The 26,383-nt window shown below is 35.5% G+C and overlaps 1 protein-coding gene across 1 annotated transcript in view; it reads left to right on the top strand.

The window, feature by feature from the left end:
• The window catches only part of ABCB11 (ATP binding cassette subfamily B member 11), a 120,498-nt gene that overhangs the window by 42,046 nt on the left and 52,069 nt on the right, over nucleotides 1–26,383 (top strand). Inside the window, exons 9-14 of the mRNA XM_055108392.1 lie at nucleotides 2,478–2,602; nucleotides 7,115–7,289; nucleotides 13,471–13,584; nucleotides 16,759–16,869; nucleotides 23,340–23,465; nucleotides 25,143–25,346. Of these exons, the coding sequence (XP_054964367.1) occupies nucleotides 2,478–2,602; nucleotides 7,115–7,289; nucleotides 13,471–13,584; nucleotides 16,759–16,869; nucleotides 23,340–23,465; nucleotides 25,143–25,346 (855 nt within the window). The remainder of the gene's footprint in view (nucleotides 1–2,477; nucleotides 2,603–7,114; nucleotides 7,290–13,470; nucleotides 13,585–16,758; nucleotides 16,870–23,339; nucleotides 23,466–25,142; nucleotides 25,347–26,383) is intronic.

Genomic DNA, 26,383 nt, shown 5'->3' with positions numbered 1-26,383 from the left:
CTAACATCATTTTAAATATAAGAAACTAGGCTCAGAAAGGTAAGGGGATTTGTCTGGGACTGCACAGCTGGCGGAGTAGGATTCAAGTCTAAGGGGCTCTGACTCCAAACCCCACTCACTCTCCAATATGCCTATTGTTCTCCATGTCCTCCCAAGCTCGGGCACTTCCCTGAAATGGCACAACAGGCAAAGAGCATTAACAAGCACATAAGAAGGATTTCTGCAATCACAACTGTGTTCTCCATTTCATCTTATCTTTCAGATAACCTCTTTCAGAGAGAGGTGATCTGACCCATTCCAAGAGTTATCCCAGTCACTGTCTCGGTTCCCCAGGAATTGAGGCCTGGACAACATATAGGAATAGGAATTTCGGGTCACATCAGCTAAAAACACTCCCAAGGACTGAGAAATTATTATTAGAGCAGCCACATTAGATAGCACATTATGGAATCAGGCATACTAAAACTGTGCTATAAATGAGAATAGAATTTAACTGAAAAACAGCATACACCCTCACACATCGTTGAGCAATAGGTACCAACTTCCTATTGCTCAATAGCAAAATATTCTCACAGTCCACTGACTACATTATTCAAACATTTCCCAGATAAAATAGAAAATGGTTTAAAGTGACAATAGCAAAGAGCTCACTCCATTTCATTAGGTCACCACTTGGCTGTACCGCTAACAGGTTGTGTGACTCAGGAAAAATCCATTTAACCCATGAAAACCTCAGTTTCCTTGTCTTTAAAATAGGGATAATACCTCCCAAAAACATTATGATGATTCAGGGAATAATCCACGTTAGGCATTTAAGCCATGTCGGGCACAGAATCAATTGCTAAAGAGAGATGTATATGTTTTTCAATCCACTATATCATTCAAGTTTTACGGCAGTCTTTCCTACTAACCACTTTCCAACTATACTCCAGGGAACCCTCAACTTCCACAGAAGAGCTTCAGGGGTTTTGCAAACATTTTTTCATTTTTTTCTGAATACACTAATCTATTTCTTCAAACCTATGATAAAGTAATATACACACTCATGTGGATCATAGGCCACATTTCAACATGTTGGAGGTTAACACATAGCCCAGTTCACTTGGTTTTAAACAGCTCTAACGCTTAGTTTCTCTAGTCATCTCAGTACCCATTTCCAGCTTCTCATAAACTCGTCACTGATTTGGAATGTTGTAGGTCTGCACATGTCTTGTCTTGCTTTCAAGTCTGTGTATGTTTGTCCTTATACAACAAACTTCTACAAGCAACTATACAACAAACTATACAAGCAACTTCACTAGGCTCAAATGTAAATTTTAATGTTAATAAAAACAGCTTCCAGTCTTGGTAACACAGTGAGATCCCATCTCTACAAAAAAAAAAAAAAAAAAAAAATTTTTAAATAGCCAGGCATGGTGGCATGTGCCTATAGTCTCGGATACCCAGGAGGCTGAGGCCAGTGAAATGCTTGAGTCTAGGAGTTTGAGGCTGCAGTGAGCTAGGATCATGCCACTGCATTCCAGCCTGGGCAACAGAACAAGAACCCATCTCTTTAAAAAAAAAAAAAGCCTCACTTTCCTTACTGTTACATGTTTAATTCACATGTTTTATAAAATGTACACTGATGAAATAAATATATTGTTTTTAAAAACTACTATGAATACTTACTTAATTTACACCTTAGAATTCCATCTAAGATTTTGATAAGAGTTTTGCTGCTAAAAGTTTGGAAAAACTACTGGAAGATAAACTCCCTTAATCTGGGTATTATATATATTTTTATATTTCTGAGCTAGTTGATCTTCTGCAATATGTGTTTTTTCCTCTTCTTATTTATTAATCTGTGCCAGGGGTTTCTTTGGGGGTTCATTTTGACTAGGACTCAATCCAAGTCAGTTTTAGAAAAAGTAATGTGTCTACTGTTAAGTACAGATGTCTTTTCATTTCCTTTTGTAAAAATCAAAACTACGTATTTGAGCATCTCCAACTGAGTGAAAATGGACTTTCTTTTCTGGAATCATCTGAAATCGTCTTTCAACATCATGCCTATACTTTATATGTTATATGTCATATATTATACCCAATCATGATATCTGCATGTGTCTCTGGCGTTTGTCTATAAATTATGCAATGGCCATTGGCTAATAGCAATGAACTATGACATGGTCTAACTTAACACTTTATTAGTATAATGACTGAAACACTTTAGTCTTACAGAATGTCCTATTTGGAACTTATTCTTTGAGGAGGTTCTTACTTTTAGTAGGGTCATTTTGATATATCAACAACCAGACAACCCTGGATGAAGCTTACCATAGACCAAATTTGAACCAGATTTCTTCCTCCTGTCAATGATGTTACAGTGAGAATCTAATATTGTATTAAACCCATGCCACATGTTAAATGAATCTGAATGACAGACTGACTTACCTAATTTCTTGGACTTCACATTTTCTTTTCTTCTTTTTGATTTTTAGAGTGTGTCCAAGTTTACGGACTATGAGCTGAAGGCCTATGCCAAAGCAGGGGTGGTGGCTGATGAAGTCATTTCATCAATGAGAACAGTGGCTGCTTTTGGTGGTGAGAAAAGAGAGGTTGAAAGGTTGGTTAATTGGAATCTGGTTATTTCCTTAATTTCATCAATCAGCATAGTACCCTGAGTCTCTCAGTTTGTGCAAAGCGGCAGACCCACCTTGGTCTGTGGCCTCCGGAGGAAGTACTTGTTCAAGAGGGAGCTAAGCAGAGTAATTTAGGTTGGTAATTTAGGCACTATAAGAAGTCCCAAGCCTTTAGCAGTATGTTTTAAAAGATGTTGCAGTTGGCAATTTTTAGAAAGCCAGCTCAGGGTAGATATTTATTTCAAACTCTGATGGTATGTATGTATAAATATTATACCTCATATCAGTCTATAATGCTGTTTGCTGTCATTAAAGAAAAGCCTACATGAGACATTACAACTGATACCACAGAAATACAGAAGATCATAAGAGATTACTAAAAACAAACGCCAACAAATTGGATGACCTAGAAGAAATGGATAAATTCCTAGAAAAATACAACCTGCCAAGGTTGAATCACGGAGAAATAAAGAGAAATAAATCTGAACATACCAATAATGAGTAAGGAGATTGAATCAGTAATAAAAAGTCTCCCATGAAAGAAAAGCCCAGGACCTGATAGCTTCATTGCTGAATTTTACCAGACATTTAAAGAAAAACTAGTACCAGTCCTCCTCAAATTCTTCCACAAAATTAAAGCGGAGGGAATACTTCACACTCATTTTACACGCCAATATTACCTTGATACCAAAGCCAGAAAAGGATACTACAAGAAAATCAAAGGCCAATATCCATGATAAACATGGACGTGAAAATGCTCAACAAAAATACTAGTAAACCAAATTGAATAGCACATTAAAAGAATCATTCACCATGATCAAGTGAGATTTATCCCTAGGATGTAAGGATGGTTCAACATAGGCATGTCAATAAATGTAATATACCACATTAACAGAATGAAAGACAAAAACCATATGGTTATCTCAATAGATGCTGAAAAAGCATTTAATAAAATTCAATATCCTTTCCTGACAGAAACTCTCAACAAATTAGGTATAAAAAGAATGTACCTCAATACAATAAAGGTAACATATGACAAGCCCACAGCTAAATCATACTCAAGGGTGAGAATTTGAAAGCTTTTCCCCCTAAGATCAGGAACGAGACAAAAATACCCATTCTTGCCACTTCTTAGCAACCACAAAAGACCTTGAATAGCAAAAATCCTGAACAAGAAGAACAAAGCTGGAGGCATCACGTTACCTGATCTCAAAATCTACTACAAAGTAATAGATCATTATTAGATTATTTGATTACTATAGTAATAAAAACAGCATGGTACTGGCATAGAAACAGACACATAGACCAATGAAAAAGAATGGAGAGCCCAGAAAGAAGTCCATGCATTTATAGTCCATTGATTTTCAATAAAGAGACCAACAACACACCATGAGGAAAGGGCAGTCTCTTCAATAAACGATGTTGGGGAAACTGGATATCCACATGCAGAAGAATGAAATTTGATCCTTACCTCACACTATACACAAATATCAACTCAAAATGGATTAAAGTTTTAAATGTAGGATATAAAACTGAAAAACTACTAGAAGAAAGCATAGGGAAGAAGCTCTATGACATTGGTCTAGGCAATGATTTTTTTGACACAACCCCAAAAGGACAGGTAACAAAAGCAAAAATAGACAGATGGGATTACATCAAACTAAAAAGCTTCAAAAAGGAAGCAATCAACAGAGTGAAGAGGCAATTTATAGAATGAGAGAAAATATTTGTAACCCATACATCTGATAAGGGGTTAATATCCAATACATATAAGAAACACAAACAACTCAATGACAAGAAAACAACCTGATTAAAAAGTGGTCAAAAGACCTGAATAGACATTTCTCAAAAGAAAACATACAAAAAGAAACATACAACAGGTATGTGAAAAGATGTCACACATCACTAATCATCAAGGAAACACAAGTCAAAACCACAATGAGATATCATCTTATACCTGTAAGAATGGCCATTATAAAAAGAAGAAAGATATCAAGTGTTGGCAAGTACATGGGGAAAATGAAACCCTGTTACACGGATCGCTTTTGGTGGGAAAGTAAATCAGTACAGCCAAAGAGTATGGAGATTCATCAAAAAATGGAAAACAGAACTACCATATGATCCAGCATCCCCGCTACTGGGTATATATCCAAAGGAAATGAAATCACTATGTCAAGAGATAACTGTACTCTTATATTCACTGCAACATTATTCACAATAGCCAAGGTATGGAATCAACCTAAGCACCCATTAACAGACAAGTGAATGAAGAAAATGTGTGTGTAAATTTACACACCATATTCAATAGAATACTATTCAGCCTTTAAAAAGAAGAAAATACTGTTATTTGCAGCAACATGATGAACCTGGAGGACATTATGTTAAGTGAAATAAGCCAGGCACAGAAAAATACCCCATGATCTCACTGACAGAGTTGAACTCACAGAAGCAGAGAGCAGAACAGTGGTTACCAGGGGCTTTGAGGGGGGAGGGGGCAGGCGAGAACTGGGGAGACGTTGGTCAAAGGATTCAAAATTTCAGTTAAACAGGGGTAGTTTGAGATATTTTAAAAATAATGACATTAATTATCTAATTGTAGTTGTTTTAATTTAGTTCATGGTGATCTAAAAGAAACCCTTCCTTATTCACACTTAAGAGGCAGTTTATAAATTCAAGAAATGTGTTGTTAACATGGTGACTATGGTTAATGACAATGCATTGCATACTTGAAAATTGCTAAGAATAGATTTTTAAGTGTTCTCATCACACACACACACACACACACACACAATATAAGTATGTGAGGTAATGCGTGTTAATTATCTTGATTTAGCCATTTCACAATTTATACATACTTCAAACCATCATGTTGTATACCATAAATATATGTAACTTTTGTCAATTAAAAAATAATAAAGAAATGCCAGCATGATTCAAAATGCTATTTCACACATTTTTATTGAACACCTTTTTAATTAAACACATTTTATTCAGGTACTGTGCTACATGTTCTTTATAAAGTCTGATAAGATTTCTATTTGGTCAAACAGGCTGGGCACAGTGGCTCACACCTGTAATCCCAGCACTTTGGAAGGCCAAGGCAGGTGGATTGCTTGAGGCCAGGAGTTTGAGACCAGCCTGGGCAACATGGCAAAACATCATCTCTACAAAAAGATACAGAAATTAACCAGACATGGTGGTATACACCTGTAGTCCCAGCTACTTGGGAGGCTGAGGTGGGAGGATCACCTGATTCTGGGGAGGTTGAGGTTACAGTGAGCTGTGATCATGCTACTGCACTCCAGCCTGAATGATGGAGTGAGACACTGTCTCAAAAAACAAATTAGTGTTGAAAAGTTATAGAGCATTATTCTAGAGATTAACTCCCAGTGAAAAGAAAAACCCAAATGGCCAAAATAATACAGTTGTCTAAAATGTAATTTTGTTTATTCTTTAATTTATCTGGTATTTATTGAGTACTTACTACGTGCCATGCTTTGATTTTTATAAAATAGCTACCAACTGAATAGCAAATCTTACTTTATGTGTTGTGGATTTGGTAAGATGGTGTTATTCTCAGTTGCTACCAAATCCATCAAGTAAAAAAGAGAATAGGATTTACAACCTCTTATTATCCTCTTTTCCCCACTTCTTTTGGTTTGTGGAGTGAGGTTCCTTATTTCTCGTAAAAAATTTCAGTAGCATATTTCTTCCACCATGAAAGACATTATCTTTTATTGTCAATAAAAGAGACAGTTTAGTGTTTTAAAAATGGTAACAAACATAGGATAGACCTTCATTTTGTGTCCTGCAAAAGGTTAAAAGTTCTCCATGAATTCAATTCTTGAGATGTAGGAAGGCAGTTTCAGAATGCCTGAGCTATATATGAGACAAAGCCCATTGTTAATGGCTAGATCATGGAATTACTGAAACCTATTCCTTGCATTGGACTTCCACATAGTTTCAGTTATCCATGTCTCATGGCTGTGAACCTGACCAGTGTGTCACAACACAGCATCTCAGCCACAGGGCAGATGGGTGAGTTACAGATGAGTTGGTGCAAACACTAGTTCCAAGCCTGGGGAGCTGGAAACAAAATAGTCTGGTCTACTTATTTGGAGACAGTTGCATTATTTTCTGATAAGGACATGTCATGTGACTCAAGGAAACACTTCAAACACAATACTAGATCTCTCTTGTTCATATATTTATGTTGAAAATTCTTTTCTCTTGGGGCCAAGCTTACCTCACTATGCAATCCAAGCAGCAATCAGGCAGCTTTGTTAAGTATCGCCCTTTCAACAAGTTTCATTGTCAGGTTAAAACAAACTTTAAAAAACTACACAAAGGTTATTGGAGATTTTTCTCCCTGAAGCTGCTCTGTGTTTGGGATGATTTTACGATCATTTTGTAAAACCACTGCATCTTGGCCTGTTTTAAACATTATAACTTGAGCTGTTTCTGCTGAAATTGACTCAGACGTTTTCTCTTCACAGGTATGAGAAAAATCTTGTGTTTGCCCAGCGTTGGGGAATTAGAAAAGGGATAGTGATGGGATTCTTTACTGGATTCGTGTGGTGTCTCATCTTTTTGTGTTATGCACTGGCCTTCTGGTACGGTTCCACACTTGTCCTGGATGAAGGAGAATATACACCAGGAACCCTCGTCCAGGTACCTTGGACTTACTGACCGAGACATAGCATTTCCTTCTGGTATCTCAGAAAAGTCCATGGATTAGATATTTTGTTTATTACTTTGGTGTCTTCAGGAAAAAAGCATCAATTATTTTATGGAGTCTGTCTGTGGAAACAAGTAATACCTTAAATTTTTTTTTTATTTCCATAAATTTTTTGGGAAACAGGTGGTATTTAGTTACATGAGTAAGTCCTTTAGTGGTGATTTGTGAGATTTTGGTACACCCATCGCCCAAGCAGTATACACTGAACCCAAGCTGTGGTCTTTTATCCTTCATTGCCTTCGTACCCTTTTCCGCTGAGTCCCCAAAGTCCATTGTATCATTCTTATGCCTTTGCATCCTCATAGCTTAGCTCCCACTTATGAGTGAGAACATGCAATATTTGGTTTTCCATTCCTGAGTTACTTTACTTAGAATAACAGTCTCCAATCCCATCCAGGTTGCTGTGAATGCCATTAATTCATTCCTTTTATTGCTGAGTAGTATTCTGTCATATATATATGTAATTATATATATATATCTGTGTATATATATACATATATGTTATATATATATCACAGTTTCTTTATCCACTTGTTGATTGATGGGCATTTGGGCTAGTTCCACAGTTTTGCAGTTGTAAATTGTGCTGCTATAAACATGCGTGTGCAAGTATCTCTTTTGTATAATGACTTCTTTTCCTCTGGGTAGATACCCAGTAGTGGGATTGCTGGATCAAATGGTAGTTCTATGTTCAGTTCTTTAAGGAATTTCCATACTGTTTTCCATAGTTGTTGTACTAGTTTACATTCCCACCAACAGTGTAGAAGTGTTCCTTTTCACTACATCCATGCCAACATCTATTATGTTTTGATTTTTTTATTATAGCCATTCTTGCAAGATTAAGGTGGTATCACATTGTGGTTTTGATTTGTATTTCCCTGATCATTAGTGATGCTGAGCATTTTTTTCATATGTTTGTTGGCCATTTGTATATCTTCTTCTGAGAATTTCTATTCATGTCCTTAGCTCACTTTTTGAGTTTATTGTAGATTCCGGATATTAGTCCTTTGTCAGATGTGTAGATTGTGAAGATTTTCTCCCAACCTGTGGGTTGTCTGTTTACTTGCTGACGGTTCCTTATGCTGTGAAAAAGCTCTTTAGTTTAATTAAGTCTCATCTATTTATCTTTGTTTTTATTGCATTTGCTTTTGGGTTCTTGGTCATGAAATCTTTGCCTAGGCCAAAGTCTAGAAGGGCTTTTCCAGTGTTATCTTCTAGAAATTTTATAGAGAAACAAATAATACTTATATATTTTATAGTAAAGGGATGCTAAACATTTGAATTGATGAGACCAGCAATTTAATAATGCTAAACATTTGAATTGATGAGACCAGCAATTTAATAATTTCAAATTAACTGAACACTTTATAGCTATGAAATGATGATTTTCTGACTGAGTCCAAAAGAAAATATGCCATGAAAATGGAAACTCAGTGATCTCTCAGCTAAAAATTAACAGCTCGTATAACTGAGCTTTATGATAGTCCAAGATATACACTAATAAATGTACTTGTGAAACATAATAAGTTACTAAAATGCCAGGTCAATAACATCCTTAACTGAACAGGTGCTACAAATGTACTTTATTGCTCACTTGTGCTAAAGTAGCTAATGCCTTTAATTTTCATTGTCTTTACAGTTATTCATTCAATAAGAAATTATTCAGCATCTACTATGTGCCAGACACTTAGAAAATGCAGGGGATTCAACAGTGAGCAACGGAAATGTGGTTTTGTTTTTGTTTTTGTTTTTTTTTTTGCCTTGATGGGATTTACAGTTTAATGGAGAAGACAAGCAATAAATAAGTAACCATGTAAATGAATACAGACAAATAGAGACATGCTATAGAGGACAGAGAACCTTGACAGTGAATAGCAGGATAACCAGGTGTGGCTGGAGTCCAGGAAGGCTTCTTATCCTGCTCCCTCTCCCAAGGCCTTTCCTCCTTAGCTTATGGCTCTCTCTTGTTGCAGTTGGACTCTGATCATTGTTTGAATTCTCAGCTAAATGCCACTTTCCCAGTCAGACCTTTTACACTCACCCATTTTTTATTCTCTTTTGTGATCTGCTGTACTTTTTTTTCAAAGCACTTTTGTGACATTGAATATTTGCATTTATTTACACTTGTGCCCACCCGTTTCTACCCTCAGACAGTAAAATCTACGAGGTCAGGGAAACAAAGAATGAAATATTTGTTTCATTTGCCCTGCAAGTAAATAGGGAGTAGTTTTATATAAAATTCTTAAGTAAAATTTTTTGGCTCCAGATTCCGGGTAGAGCAAACAATGAAAAATATCAAAACCTTGTATACCAGAAATTTGCTAGCTGAAAGCTTAAAATTCAAAATCTACTGCTTTAAGATAAATACATTGCCAGGGAAAATTGAGTAGGATTTTGATTTGCAAATGGAAGTGATTATCAGAGGTCAAACCATAATCATTCCAAACCACAGACTTTATTTCATTAAGAACATGATAATACACAAAGAACAACTTTTTCAATTCAGTTTATCTTTGCAGCATGAACAGCTGACATCTTTTGAACTTTGTTAAAGAAAATAAATATGATAATACAGGTTAACATGTTTTGTAAACTTTAAAGAGATAGTATGGATGGGAAGTGTTACCAATTTTATAATTTAACCACTTCTTAACAACTTAGATACAGTTTTTACAGATTGGAAAAGCCACTGAAGTATTGCAGGTCCAGATTTAAACTATAGTCCCTTGTCTTTATTGATCCAATTCCTCCTAAGAACTTTGACATTTACCAAAATAGGGATATCAGTAGTTGGCTTTAGTCCTAGCTGCTTATACATACTTGCTATGCAAGAAGACAAGCATTGAGAAAACTTATTTTTCCTTTTGTTCCATGCCTACAAGGAGGGGATAGAGGTATACAATAATAATGGTTCAGAGGGAAAAGTGAATTGGTAAATTGAAAATCAAATAATACACAATTCCAAGTGGAAGCACTTGAATAAAAATCCCTTTGGTAACTCTCTGTAGTAGGAATCCAATTTTATGTCTCTCATCTTTAAATTTCCTGCCCATTGTACAGTGAGCTACTCTACTTTTGTAAATAATTTATTCTTTCAACCAATATTTCTTGAGTCCTTGCTATGTGCAGACATGGCATACTATGGGTCTCTAACATTTTAATCAACTAATTATTAACCTGTTACTCCCAACGTCTTTCTGTAAGCCTCTGCTTATATCTTAAGAGAAAATTTCCTTTGGGAAGATGAAATGCATCCTTTAACACTATATTCCTTGCTCTCTCTCTCTTCTCTCTCTCTCTCTCTCTCTCGCTCTCTCTCTCTCTCTCAGGTCTTGGCCAAACTTCTGAGCAGCAAACTATGAAGGCTGAGTGTGCATGGGCTGAGTTGAGTGTTTTAATCCACAAAACTAATTAACGGTTTGGTTAATCCAGTACATTTTGTGATACACAAAATCGTTACTGGCTGCATGGTAATTGGGCATAAATGGTAAGTAGTTCACATAAGTGACTGTAATTAGTATCACTTGTGCACAGAGAAAAAATGCACTCTGTGGTCTGGTAGGGAAAGATGAAGGGGACCTGAATGGTGCAGAAGGTTGTTCTTTCATGACCTTCTTGAGTTTCAGAATTCATTAATAAAAATAATCACATAATGGAGCGTGACATTCATTCAGTACATACAAAGTGTCAAGCACTGAGTGACGTATTATGTAATAAAATTACTGCATGTAATGCTCTCAATCTCATTCCGTAATTGGTGTCATTATACTACCACTTAAAAATGAAATTGAAGCCATGAAGTCAAGAAATATTGAGAGGGATTTGAACTCAGGTGTCCCTGACTTTGAGGCCTACCTATTAACCACTGTTTTCCTGCCTCTGACTCTGTCTTCCCAGGGGCCACGGACCCCTTTTTCTCCAGCACACCCATAGCTTAATTGTTCCACAGCAGTCTCCCTTCCCATCTCTCTGTCTACACTACTTCTGCTGTTCACAGGGCTAAAGAATATGATGTTGAGTGACAAGTGATGGCTTATTGGGATGTTGCTAGCTACTGTGATGATTTGGGAATGTGCTTTTGTCCTGTCTCACTCACTCCTCCCCATCCAGAGAGCTGTTCAAAGAGTTGGACCCCAAACTTCAATTTAGGCCTCCAGTCAGCCAGGAGTCAGCAAACTATGGTCGACAGGCCAAATCCAGCTCACTGCCTGTCTTTATAAATAACATTTTACTGGGACAGAGCCACAGTCACTTATTTACATATGACTATGGCTGCTTTTATACTACATGGCAGAACTGAGTAATTACTTCAGAGCCCATATGGCCTGAAAAGCCTAAAATATTTATTTGGCCCTTTTTCAGAAAATGTTTGCTGGCCCCGGATCTAGGGCAAATGGAAGGTTCCTTTGCTGAGGTAGGAAGACCTCTGATGTGTGTGGTCTTAAACTAAATTGGACCATAAGAAGTGTTCTATCTGCTTCCTTTACCACCTCCTAAGTGTGGGACCTCAATACTTTCTTCACTGTCAGCATCATCATCACCAACATCATTACTACCATTGAAGTGACTAGCACTGGATTAATCATCTTTACACACATTATCTCATTTGATCCTGTAATAATCCTATGAAATATATGCTATCATTATCCCTGTGTTGCAGATGAAGAAATGGGGGCTTGAAAGATTACATAATCTGCCTATGGGAGGAACCACCTGCCATAATTGAGGACAAGGAGATGAAGAGATAATTTTTGTCCCTATGCATAGGCTGGGATTCTAGGGAGAAAGTGTGAGTGGACTAACCCACCACCCATGTAGGGCAGCCCTGGCCCTGTTAATCATCCTAATGTGTGGAATGAAGAGGTTACTGAAGAGGGAGAGACATGGCTGAGAGGCTCTGACACTTTCCATGGTTCAGACACTCCAGCCACAAGGAAGAAAGAGAAGCAGGAGAGACTCGGGCAATTTGCCTCAATGTGATACAACAAATGGGAAGGGTCTGGCCTATAGAAACCATCACAGACCAGGAACATTTGATCACCTGAAAAAGACTACATTCATGCAGGGCCACTCTTTGGCTTGGCAATAGACTGTGGCCAATGAAACATCCTCTATGCGAGTTACAAGAGTAGGACCATTCTTTGGTTGACAGGGTAGAGAGGAGGAGACTGGTATTCCTTCTGGAGGCCAACTTGAGGATTTGCCTCATTGTCTCTTCCTCACCTTTATAAACAGTGCTGATAATAAAAACAGAGTGCTATTTGGTAGGAACATCTGGCCATGATCAGGTAGCCTTCCCCTAAGGTAATGAGATGACTGCATTGGTGAGTCAAAGAACAGCTGCCCCAAGTCTGCACAGGAACCTGACCACTCCACCTGCATATAGCCAGCAACAGGTGAGTCTGGGAGCTAGGTAGAATGGCAGTCAAAAGCCTGGATTCAAATTCTGCTCTACTACTTATGACATGTTGTAACCTAGTGCAAATTGGGAGCCTCCATACCGGTCTGTTCACTCTTCTGTTGTAAGGATAAAATGAAATAATACAGATAAAACACTTAGAAACATACCTGTTATTATTGTTATTATTACTGTTATTCATAGTAGTTGCAGTAGTTAGCCCAGTGACTACTAGAATAGTAGCATTAGTATAGCGGTAACAACAGTAGCAGGTTGGTTTTGCATGTACCAGCCTCTAGAATAGTCAGGCTGATCTTAGTGTCTGTATTGTTTTTGGCAACCCTTTAACCAGAAAATCACTATAAGGCTGATTATATAATGAATTCAATTATCAAATCACTATTCAAGTCCACTTTGGGTCTACAAGCTACCTTGCTTAGACTTCTTACTCATTTCAAAACAGTTCTACTTTGTAGAAGAGTAATATTCAGTAAAAAATAAAGTGGTCTTTTAAATCATAACAGTGGAAAAATTGGAGATGCTTTACAGAACAAAAATTATTTTGGGTATTTCCAAACAGCCAAAGAGCTAGCTTTTGAACCCACGGAAGAGAATTTCTGATAACTCTCTGAGTTAACATGGAAGACCCAAATGATAGTACTTACTATTTACACATTAACAAAAACACATGAAAAATCTCTCTCTTTTCATTTCAGATTTTCCTCAGTGTCATAGTAGGCGCTTTAAATCTTGGCAATGCCTCTCCTTGTTTGGAAGCCTTTGCAACTGGACGTGCAGCAGCCACCAGCATTTTTGAGACAATAGACAGGGTATGTATAAGCCAAAAGTAAAGGCCATTAACAGGTGGGGGCTGGGGGGTGGGGCACAGAATGAACTCCTGAAGAATTTACCTTAAAGTTAAAAATATAAGAAGCTATCACAAGGCCCTTAATTCAGCAACACTTATTAAAGGCTGTCATGTGCTGGTGCCAATCCTTTTTTTTTTTTTTTTTTTTTTTTGAGATGGAGTTTCGCTCTTGTTGCCCAGGCTGGAGTGCAGTGGCACAATCTCGGCTCACTGCAACCCCCTCCTCCCAGGTTCAAGCGATTCTCCTGCCTCAAGGGAGTGAATGCAACAGGGAACTAGAACAAGTAAGACCCCTGTTCTTTACTCATGCTGGGAGAGGACAGGCAGTAAAGAAGTATGCACATTCAAAGATAAGACAATAGCAGAGAGTGGTAAGTAAATAAAGGAAATAAAATAGGGCAATGTGAAAGCGACTGGGGTGGGAGAAGGAGTCTTTAAATTGGGTGGTGGTGACAGTATCTCTGAGGAGGTAGCATTTGAGTGGAGAACTGAAGAAGAGTCAGCCATACAAATGGGGATTGGAGGGGGTGGGGCATGGGAAGTAAGAGCAGGGAGGGCATTCATGGAAGAGAGGCCCCCAGGTTGGAAAAGGCTGCTGATTTAAAGAAGCTGAAACAAGCCCAGTGCAACTGAATAGAGTGAACAAGGGGCAGAGGCTGGGGGCATGGGAAGGGCCTACCATGCAGGACTTCAAGACCATGTCCATAAAATTCACTTATCTTCTAAATATGGCAAAAAGGGATTTTACTGGTTAGTCTATGGAAGCACACTGGAGGCCAAGCTAGGGAGTCAAAATCCAAGAACAGGCCAGGCATGGTGGCTCTTGCCTGTAATCCCAATACTTTGGGAGGCCAAGGTGGGCGCGTCGCCTGAGCCCAGGAGTTCAAGACCAGCCTGGGAAACATGGTGAAAACCTGTCTTTACTAAGAACACAAAAATTAGCCAATCAAGATGGCATGTGCCTGTAGTCCCAGCTATTCAAGAGGCTGAGGTGGGAGGATCACCTGAGCCCAGGGTGGCCGAGGCTGCAGTGAGCCATCATTGCGCCACTGCACTCCAGCCTGGGCAACAGAGTGAGAACGTGTCTCAAAAAACAAACAAACAGAAAACCAAGAACAGAAGGGGAAGTTGGCAATCTGTTGTTCTTTCTCTTTAAAAAAAAAATGCCCTGAGCTGAGTCCAAAGCAAGCCCTGGAAATCCAGAGGTGATTTGTGGGTTCCCTGAACCTGTTTGGTTCACTGTCCGCTGTTTGATACTCTTTCGCCAAACAGTGAAATTGTAACCTACTAAGGAAGTGACTCATTGCTTTATCTGTTTTATAATTTGGGGTTTCATATATTGGAGTACAGAGAGATTGTTGAAAACCACATAAAAATGTTCATCGATGGCCAGGCATGGTGGCTCACACCTGTAATCCCAGCACTTTGGGAGGCCAAGTCGGGAGGATAGCTTGAGCCTAGGAGTTTGAGACAAGCCTGGGCAACCCTGTCTCTACAAAAAATTTAAAAAGTAGCCGGGTGTGGTGGCACATGCCTATAGTCCCAGCTAGTCAGGAGGTTGATACGGGAGGATGGCCTAAGCCCAGGAGTTTGAAGATACAGTGAGCTATGATCACACTACTGCACTCTGGCCTGGGTGACAGAGTGAAACCCTATCTGTGAAAAAAAAAAAAAAAAAAAAAAGTCGATTTATTCAAATTCTACCTCTTTCTTAAGATTGTTATATGCTCAAATAAGATGATGACTCTAAAAGTGCCATGAAACTAAAAAATTAAGGCATTTAAAAATTATTTCTTACCTTTATTAGCAACCCAATAAGGAGGTAGATTGCATTATACTCCTCAATAGAGCTAAAGTGATTGATATGGTTTGGCTTTATGTCCCCACCCAAATCTTATCTTGAACTGTAATCCCCATGTGTCGAGGGACAGACCTGGTGGGAAGTCATTGGATCATAGGAGCATTTTCCCCCATGCTGTTCTTGTGATAGTGAGGGAGTTCTCATAAGATCTGACGGTTTTAAAGTGGCAGTTTCCCCTATGCGCTCTCTCCTGCCACCATGTCAGACATGCTTTGCTTCCCCTTTGCCTTCAACCATGGTTGTAAGTTTCCTGAGGCCTCCCCAGCCATTTGGAACTATGAATCAATTAAAACTCTTTTCTTTCTAAATTATCCAGTCTCAGGTATTCTTTATAGCGGTGTGAAAATGGACTAATACAGTGATGAATTTCCATCACTAGTTAGGGGCAAGGGAAGAAGATGATGCTGGAGTGTTCTGGTAGCAGGAAGAGGCCCTCACTTTTCTCTGATTAACCAGAGTGGTTAAATTCTAGATTGGGCTTGTTGCTAGCAAAAGAAGTGAAATTCAGGACAACAATTGAAAGTTGGTAACATTTGAACACATCATTTAGGAACACTCAGTTTTAATCATCATCTACCATGGATACTCAAAAGAATACCCTCGGACCCCAGATTGGTTGACTAGTTACCTGGCCTTAGAAACTTAATCTTTCTGCAATTCCTCTGCTTCTTCAACTGAAAATGGGCATATCACCAGTCTAGTTTGGTGATGGTGACAATTATGTAAATAAAAGTATAAAAACACCTAGTACATTGTCTCCTATATTATCTTAGTAATATAGTAATATATAATATATAATAATATTGTTAACATATATTATACATTTATAATATTAATACAACATATTATGTATTATATATGTATTATATAATTGCACATATTATATAATATCTCAGTAATAACATGATAAATAATAGCAATTAAATAAATTAATTAAATATGTATTATGTTAATATATAATATCTCAGTAATATCTCAAGAAGTAGTGATTATTCTCACTATTATTAATAAACGTTTAACGTGTAAACATCTTTGGCGTATCTCTGCAATGTTTTATCTGGTTGTTGTTCTAAGTAAATTCAAATTAAGATACATGCAAACTAAGAGGCACAATAAATGTATACATCTTCATTTGAATTTACTCATAAAACAGAGCAACAACCAGATAAAACATTGCAGAGATACGCCAAAGATGTTTATTTGAATTTACAATTTGAATTGAGTTGTGCGTCTTAATTTGAGTTTACACTGTGTCCCTTTTGTATTTCACTCCAGAAACCCATCATTGACTGCATGTCAGAAGATGGTTACAAGTTGGATCGAATCAAGGGTGAAATTGAATTCCATAATGTGACCTTCCACTATCCTTCCAGACCAGAGGTGAAGGTGAGTGCTGGTCTTTTCCCCAGAACAGTAAATGTTTTCTTCTTCGATGATTTATTTGCATAACCACAAATTGCTCATTTTCTGAAGCCTGACTCTGTTTCCAGGAATAAGGAATGGAGGTGTCTTTCTCTGAAAGTATCCTCGGGTGTTGGCTTATCTCAGGCAACAGACCACATTCCTTTGTGATAAATATAATGTGCAAATCCCCTGGTTGGGACACAGTCTGGCAGTACATTCAGGCTAAATGAACTGTATGATGCTCTGTTGAAATGAGTGGCAGGTCCTGTCTTTCCATGCAAGTGCTAGATAAATGACAAGGCAATTAGAACAATCAAGAAGCACAGGTTCTTCCCAACCTTCGCAGAGACTGCAGAAAGTGGAAGACACTGAGTATAGGGTATGAAGTGGCAAAGGAAAGCTGCCATTGTGTAGGTTTTTACTTCCCATCTGTAAATTCACTAGGTCACTGCATCAGCCCTTATAGGAAGGTATCCTTGTGATATTATGCTCACGTGTCTTGTTCAGGGCACATGGTGAAAAAAATTATTTCCTGCCTTTAAATTATCTTTACAGGCAATTTACTCTACAAGAAAATTAGGATCTACTACCCCTGAATAAATTGGCTTTGAAATTAGACTTATTCCTCATTTTCAACAGAGTATCTCTAGCCACTCTCTCTTAATAATATTTCTGTTATCTGCACAGAACTAAATCCCATTTTGTTAGCCTAACTTAATTCTGACACCACATACCTATCATATATATATGTGATATATATGATATATATGTGATATATATATCACATATCTGTGATATATATGATATATATATCATTCTCTCTTTGAATATATGAATATATACAGAGAGAAAGTAAACATATATAGTGCAGGTAAATATTTATATAATATTTGTAATATATAATACATAAATATATGATATGTAAATATTTATATATTTATCTATAAATATTTTAAATATAAAAATATTTAAATATTTATATATTTATCTGTAAATATTTAAATATAAAAATATTTATATATTTATCTGTAAATATTCAAATATAAAAATATTTATATATTTATCTGTAAATATTTAAATATAAAAATATTTATATATTTATCTGTAAATATTTAAATATAAAAATATTTATATATTTATCTGTAAATATTTAAATATAAAAATATTTATATATTTATCTGTAAATATTTAAATATAAAAATATTTATATATTTATCTGTAAATATTCAAATATAAAAATATTTATATATTTATCTGTAAATATTTAAATATAAAAATATTTATATATTTATCTGTAAATATTCAAATATAAAAATATTTATATATTTATCTGTAAATATTTAAATATAAAAATATTTATATATTTATCTGTAAATATTTAAATATAAAAATATTTATATATTTATCTGTAAATATTTAAATATAAATTTAAATTTATATATTTAATATTCCAATCAATAGAAAAAGACGGAATCCTCCCTAACTCATTTTATGAGGCCAGCATCATTCTGATACCAAAGCCGGGCAGAGACACAACCAAAAAAGAGAATTTTAGACCAATATCCTTGATGAACATTGATGCAAAAATCCTCAATAAAATACTGGCAAACCGAATCCAGCAGCACATCAAAAAGCTTATCCACCATGATCAAGTGGGCTTCATCCCTGGGATGCAAGGCTGGTTCAATATACGCAAATCAATAAATGTAATCCAGCATATAAACAGAACCAAAGACAAAAACCACATGATTATCTCAATAGATGCAGAAAAAGCCTTTGACAAAATTCAACAACCCTTCATGCTAAAAACTCTCAATAAATTAGGTATTGATGGGACGTATTTCAAAATAATAAGAGCTATCTATGACAAACCCACAGCCAATATCATACTGAATGGGCAAAAACTGGAAGCATTCCCTTTGAAAACTGGCACAAGACAGGGATGCCCTCTCTCACCACTCCTATTCAACATAGTGTTGGAAGTTCTGGCCAGGGCAATCAGGCAGGAGAAGGAAATAAAGGGTATTCAATTAGGAAAAGAGGAAGTCAAATTGTCCCTGTTTGCAGACAACATGATTGTTTATCTAGAAAACCCCATCGTCTCAGCCCAAAATCTCCTTAAGCTGATAAGCAACTTCAGCAAAGTCTCAGGATACAAAATCAATGTACAAAAATCACAAGCATTCCTATACACCAACAACAGACAAACAGAGAGCCAAATCATGAGTGAACTCCCATTCACAATTGCTTCAAAGAGAATAAAATACCTAGGAATCCAACTTACAAGGGATGTGAAGGACCTGTTCAAGGAGAACTACAAACCACTGCTCAAGGAAATAAAAGAGGATACAAACAAATGGAAGAACATTCCATGCTCATGGGTAGGAAGAATCAATATCGTGAAAATGGCCATACTGCCCAAGGTAATTTACAGATTCAATGCCATCCCCATCAAGCTACCAATGACTTTCTTCACAGAACTGGAAAAAACTACTTTAAAGTTCATATGGAACCAAAAAAGAGCCCACATCGCCAAGTCAATCCTAAGCCAAAAGAACAAAGCTGGAGGCGTCACACTACCGGACTTCAAACTATACTACAAGGCTACAGTAACCAAAACAGCATGGTACTGGTACCAAAACAGAGATATAGATCAATGGAACAGAACAGAGCCCTCGGAAATAACGCCACTTACCTACAACTATCTGATCTTTGACAAACCTGAGAAAAACAAGCAATGGGGAAAGGATTCCCTATTTAATAAATGGTGCTGGGAAAACTGGCTAGCCATATGTAGAAAGCTGAAACTGGATCCCTTCCTTACACCTTATACAAAAATCAATTCAAGATGGATTAAAGATTTAAACATTAGACCTAAAACCATAAAAACCCTAGAAGAAAACCTAGGCATTACCATTCAGGACATAGGCGTGGGCAAGGACTTCATGTCCAAAACACCAAAAGCAATGGCAACAAAAGCCAAAATTGACAAATGGGATCTAATTAAACTAAAGAGCTTCTGCACAGCAAAAGAAACTACCATCAGAGTGAACAGGCAACCTACAGCATGGGAGAAAATTTTTGCAACCTACTCATCTGACAAAGGGCTAATATCCAGAATCTACAATGAACTCAAACAAATTTACAAGAAAAAAACAAACAACCCCATCAAAAAGTGGGCGAGGGACATGAACAGACACTTCTCAAAAGAAGACATTTATGCAGCCAAAAAACACATGAAAAAATGCTCATCATCACTGGCCATCAGAGAAATGCAAATCAAAACCACTATGAGATATCATCTCACAACAGTTAGAATGGCAATCATTCAAAAGTCAGGAAACAACAGGTGCTGGAGAGGATGTGGAGAAATAGGAACACTTTTACACTGTTGGTGGGACTGTAAACTAGTTCAACCATTGTGGAAGTCGGTGTGGTGATTCCTCAGGGATCTAGAACTAGAAATACCATTTGACCCAGCCATCCCATTACTGGGTATATACCCAAATGACTATAAATCATGCTGCTATAAAGACACATGCACACGTATGTTTATTGCGGCATTATTCACAATAGCAAAGACTTGGAACCAACCCAAATGTCCAACAATGATAGACTGGATTAAGAAAATGTGGCACATATACACCATGGAATACTATGCAGCCATAAAAAATGATGAGTTCGTGTCCTTTGTAGGGACATGGATGAAACTGGAAACCATCATTCTCAGTAAACTATCGCAAGAACAAAAAACCAAACACCACATATTCTCACTCATAGGTGGGAATTGAACAATGAGATCACATGGACACAGGAAGGGGAATATCACACTCTGGGGACTGTGGTGGGGAGGGGGGAGGGGGGAGGCATAGCATTGGGAGATATACCTAATGCTAGATGACGAGTTAGTGGGTGCAGCGCACCAGCATGGCACATGTATACATATGTAACTAACCTGCACAATGTGCACATGTACCCTAAAACTTAAAGTATAATTAAAAAAAAAAAAGAATTGCTAAGAGAGTAGATCTTAAATGTTCCTTCCACAAAACATGACAGGTATGTGAGGTGGTAGATGTGTTAATTGGCTTGATTGTGGTAATTATTTCACAATGTATACGTATATCAAAACTTCATGTTGTTCGCCATAAATGTAAACATTTTTTGTCAGTAACACTTCAATAAAGCTGGGAAAAAAGAGAGTTCAAAAAAATATATATATATAAATTTATATATTTATCTATAAATATATAGATTTTTATCTATTTATATATTTATCTATAAATATTTATCTATTTATATATTTATCTATAAATATTTATCTATTTATATATTTATCTATAAATATCTATTTATATATTTATCTATTTATATATTTATCTATAAATATTTAAATATTTATCTATTTATATATTTATCTATAAATATTTAAATATTTATCTATTTATCTATAAATATTTAAATATTTATCTATTTATATATTTATCTATAAATATTTAAATATTTATCTATTTATATATTTATCTATAAATATTTAACTATTTATCTATTTATATATTTATCTATAAATATTTAAATATTTATCTATTTATATATTTATCTATAAATATTTAAATATTTATCTATTTATATATTTATCTATAAATATTTAAATATTTATCTATTTATATATTTATCTATAAATATTTAAATATTTATCTATTTATATATTTATCTATAAATATTTAAATATTTATCTATTTATATATTTATCTATAAATATTTAAATATTTATCTATTTATATATTTATCTATAAATATTTAAATATTTATCTATTTATATATTTATCTATAAATATTTAAATATTTATATATTTATATATTTATCTATAAATATTTAAATATTTATATATTTATATATTTATCTATAAATATTTAAATATTTATATATTTATATATTTATCTATAAATATTTAAATATTTATCTATTTATATATTTATCTATAAATATTTAAATATATATTTATATATTTATCTATAAATATATAAATATATATTTATATATTTATCTATAAATATATATTTAAATATTTATATATTTATATCTATAAACATATATTTATATATTTATCTATAAATATTTAAATATTTATATATTTATATATTTATCTATAAATATTTAAATATTTATATATTTATATATTTATCTATAAATATTTAAATATTTATATATTTATATATATTTTATATCTATATATACATACCTACATTATCAGTATGTAGGTAAATATAAATATATCTATAAATACATATAACAAATGTACAAATATAAGTGTATATCTCTATTTACCTTCATTATATACATAAATATATAAAACATAAGTAAATATATATTCTGATTACATACTTAAAGTATATTTTTATTATCTATTACATATGTACCTAAACATCAAATGTTATAACATATGTAAAGGTGCTTTGTAAGCTATGAATTACAAAGTAATACACACTCGTAAATGTTTTTGAATGAATAGCTGAAACTTATATTACGTTGGTGGAAAGTGATTGCGGTTTTTGCCATTACTTTTAATAGTGAAATAAAATCTTCTTACTTAAACCTATATGTATTTATTCATAGTACGAGTATGTTTTTAACCCTCTGTGTGCCACATTGTACTGGTGCTATAATGATAAAAAAGCACATTTGATGCCTGCTTGCTCTGGGAGCTTACAGTCCAATACAGGCCAGTAAGTGAAAATGTATTTGCAAGTTTGACTCCTAGTGTGAAATGAAAGGCCTGAGGTTTTGTGACACAGAGGACCCCAAACCACATTTTCCATAATCAGTACAAAAATCACCTCTTAATTGGTGAAAATATTTGACAGATAGTTATGAATTAGCTTCTCATTCTTTCCTCGCAAGACCTACTAGCCAGCATTCAGCCTCTACCTAGCAAACACGCCGTGTATATTTATTAAGTAAGTTTATTCAAATGGTATGTTCATACACCATACACATGACGGACGGCTTAAAATCTGCAAATTTCCTTACTGTTAATCCATGATCAGTAAATTAGTACTATATTTCTAACTTAATGGGTTTTTTTTCTTTAACTAATTGGCATAGTCTCCTTATCCTAGTATGTCAGGAGTATTTTAAATTAGATTTTGGGACATAATTTTAAAAGTTAACATGTCTTATTTACTTCACCTGTGTTAATGTGCATCATTTTATTTCTTGGTCATGGCTCTCAGTTAAATAATTAAGTAACGTGCTAAATGCCAAAACCTCATCCTTGCCAATGTTTTCTTTTACTGGTTGTTGATGGATTTCAGTGGACGTTGCTTTGGGGGCATACATAAACGCACACACAGACACCGAGTATCAACACAAAGCATCTGCACCTGTAGCCTAATTGTTTGATTTGGTAAACAGTGACAATCTGAACTTTGCTGTTTTCTTTCTTCTCCAGATTCTCAATGACCTCAATATGGTCATTAAACCAGGGGAAATGACAGCTCTGGTAGGACCCAGTGGAGCTGGCAAAAGTACAGCACTGCAACTCATTCAGCGATTCTATGACCCCTGTGAAGGAATGGTGGGTGTCTTCCAGAAACTCCTCAATACACGGGGACAGTAAAGTGCAAATGGCAGTATATTGATCAAACAGAAAGGTGTAGCATACATTGAGACTGTCCTGGCATGCATAGTTAACTTAATGATTTGTTACTGAATTGACGGGACACGCTTCCTACATGGTAACAGTGTTCAATGAATAACCAGTCAATTCCATTCACTGTATAATGTAACTGAATGTGCAGATACAGTCAGATGTGGCATAGCAACATTTCAGTCAGTGATTGATTTCATATATGATGGTGGTTCCATAAGATTATAATGGAACATATATAGAAATCTGATATATGTCACTTGATGTTGGCATTGCAGATCAAGTTAAGAGAAATGATTGATATTTAGTAATGGTGCCAAGACATTTGGAAATACATATATATATATATATATATAGCATCTAAATTTGTGTAACTACACTGTGATGTTTGCCAATGATGAAACCGCCTAAGGACACATTTCTCAGAACGTATCCCCATCGCTTAGCTATGCATAACTGTACATTTAAAATGCTATTGCTGCCTCTTCAGTGAACTGTCTATTCCACTTTTTTCTTTGTATTATAACGAAAATATTATTGTGTCCTTAAGTTCTCCAGACACTAAATATAGGAATAATAACAGGGCTTGAAATTAAGAGAGAGCAGTCCTAAGAAACTAAGAAAAATGAGTATTAGTAATTGCCATTTATTTATCACATATTATGTGTCAGATACTTTATTAAAATGATTACTTATTGTCACAATGACCCCCAAAGGTACATAGGCCCATTTGACAAACAAGGAAGCAGAGAGTCAGAGAGATGGAAACTTGTCTAGGGTCATTCATCAGGTAAATGACCAAGTCAGGATTGAATCCAGGTATGCTGGGTTCCAAAGCCCATGCTCTTTTCACTCTGTCTCAAAATTATTCTTGTCAGCATCTCCTTGATGCCTTGAGATGGAATCGTTTAACTATTTAATGGCTTCAACAAAATGAGTTCTCTATCATGCATATAATATTACACAGGCATGGCAAACATAACAGAGTTTTCCTTTTTCACAGACATCTCATCTCTGATTGGGTATTCTTTACTACCTACCACCATAACTGCACTCTGAATATATAGAAATCATAGTTTCTTGATGTAAGATTTTTACATTTTTACTAATAGTGATTTTTATTTGCTCCCACTGATAGTTTCACTTGCTTTTTAACAGCAAAGTGTTATTTGATGAATCTGGCCAGAAAGTAAGACTTACTATAAATCATATATACAAGATAGGGATCATTGTTTATTTTTATTATATCTTTTGAGTCCATTTTTGTCAAAAGTCAAAAGATATAAAAATATTTAAAACATAGTGAATAACTGACTCTACTCTTTACTGGAATCAAAAATTTGTCCATTCCTGGGCCAATGGTGTTAAATTAAGTGAACTTTATTTACATCATTTATGTTTCTACAATGAATTGTTCTGCAGCTATACTTGATTTCAATTACATGTTATCATCCTTATATAAAGAACCACATTTCAAGAGGAATTGTTTCCATTAGAATCTTATTGGCCTCTATTTTTTCTGCCCATTGGTCAAGTATGACATAATATTATGATTCAGAACCTGAAAGATTCCAAAAGTTGTGATGTTGTGCCCATGCTCTCTAGGTGACCGTGGATGGCCATGACATTCGCTCTCTTAACATTCAGTGGCTTAGAGATCAGATTGGGATAGTGGAGCAAGAGCCAGTTCTGTTCTCCACCACCATTGCAGAAAATATTCGCTATGGCAGAGAAGATGCAACAATGGAAGACATAGTCCAAGCTGCCAAGGAGGCCAATGCCTACAACTTCATCATGGACCTGCCACAGGTACCCCTAGCCATACATTCCTGGGAGAAACCAAGAGGTCATAGAAGGAAAAAAGTTTGCACAATTATACACATTTCTTTTCGTATGATTCCCAAGTCATTAAATTCTTAAGCCATGTTTTAGTTTCATGCCTGAAAAAGTACCATGAGTGTTTCCTTTCATCTGAAAACACATTGTTTATGTGTTCAAATCTATCAAAAAAGGAGGTTTTCTTTTGAAAAGCTCACTTTGTTGGTAATATATTAAACATCTACCAAACTGGGGAACTATCTTTTTTAAAACTCCTTTGACATAGATCCAATGTCCTTATTCCTTTTATTAAGCATTTGTCTAAGCAGATGCTAAATGTCATGTGGCAATAACTTGCACAATAATCTCATGACAGCTACTCATAATTTTCTTGTGCTTAGGCAGCTAATATTGTGTCAAAAACAATTCTTTGTATATCTCCATTCTAAGCAACAACAACTACAAAAACCAACTCCTCAGCATTATACTTCAATGGATTTTGCCACCGATGGCCTGCTAAGTCAAAGAAGAGTTATTATAAAGGGTTAACACTTATACGGTTCTTACTACATACCAGGCACTGTTCTAAGCACTTCACACCTATTAACTCATTAAACCCTCACAACAACCCTGTTAAGCAGCTAATATTATTAGCTCCATCTAAAGATAGAAAACTGAGGTTCTAAGAGGTCAAATAGCTTGCTCAAGATTATACAGCAAGTAAATGGGAAAGACAAGGTTCATACTGAGGTGATCTGCCTTCAGAAGAGTCAGAGATCTTGAACACTTCCCTTTCAGCCTTCTAAATTCTCTTTATGAATAGGATTGCAGCTGTGGCTATGATATAGCCTAGTAGTTAAAGAGTATAAAGCTTTAGAATCAGATTGCCTTGATACAAATCCCAGCTTCTCTATTTACAAGCTTTACAAACTTTCTCAAGTTACTTTGGGCCCAGTGTTTCCTTATTCATCAGTTGCAAATAGCAGCACCTGCCTCATAAGGTACCTATGAGAACTAAAAGAGATGTT

Source organism: Pan paniscus, chromosome 13, assembly GCF_029289425.2.
Source record: "Pan paniscus chromosome 13, NHGRI_mPanPan1-v2.0_pri, whole genome shotgun sequence".
Classification (NCBI taxonomy): Eukaryota; Metazoa; Chordata; class Mammalia; order Primates; family Hominidae; genus Pan; species Pan paniscus.
Note: the sequence above shows the minus strand (reverse complement) of the source record. Positions and strands in the feature narration are given on the sequence as shown.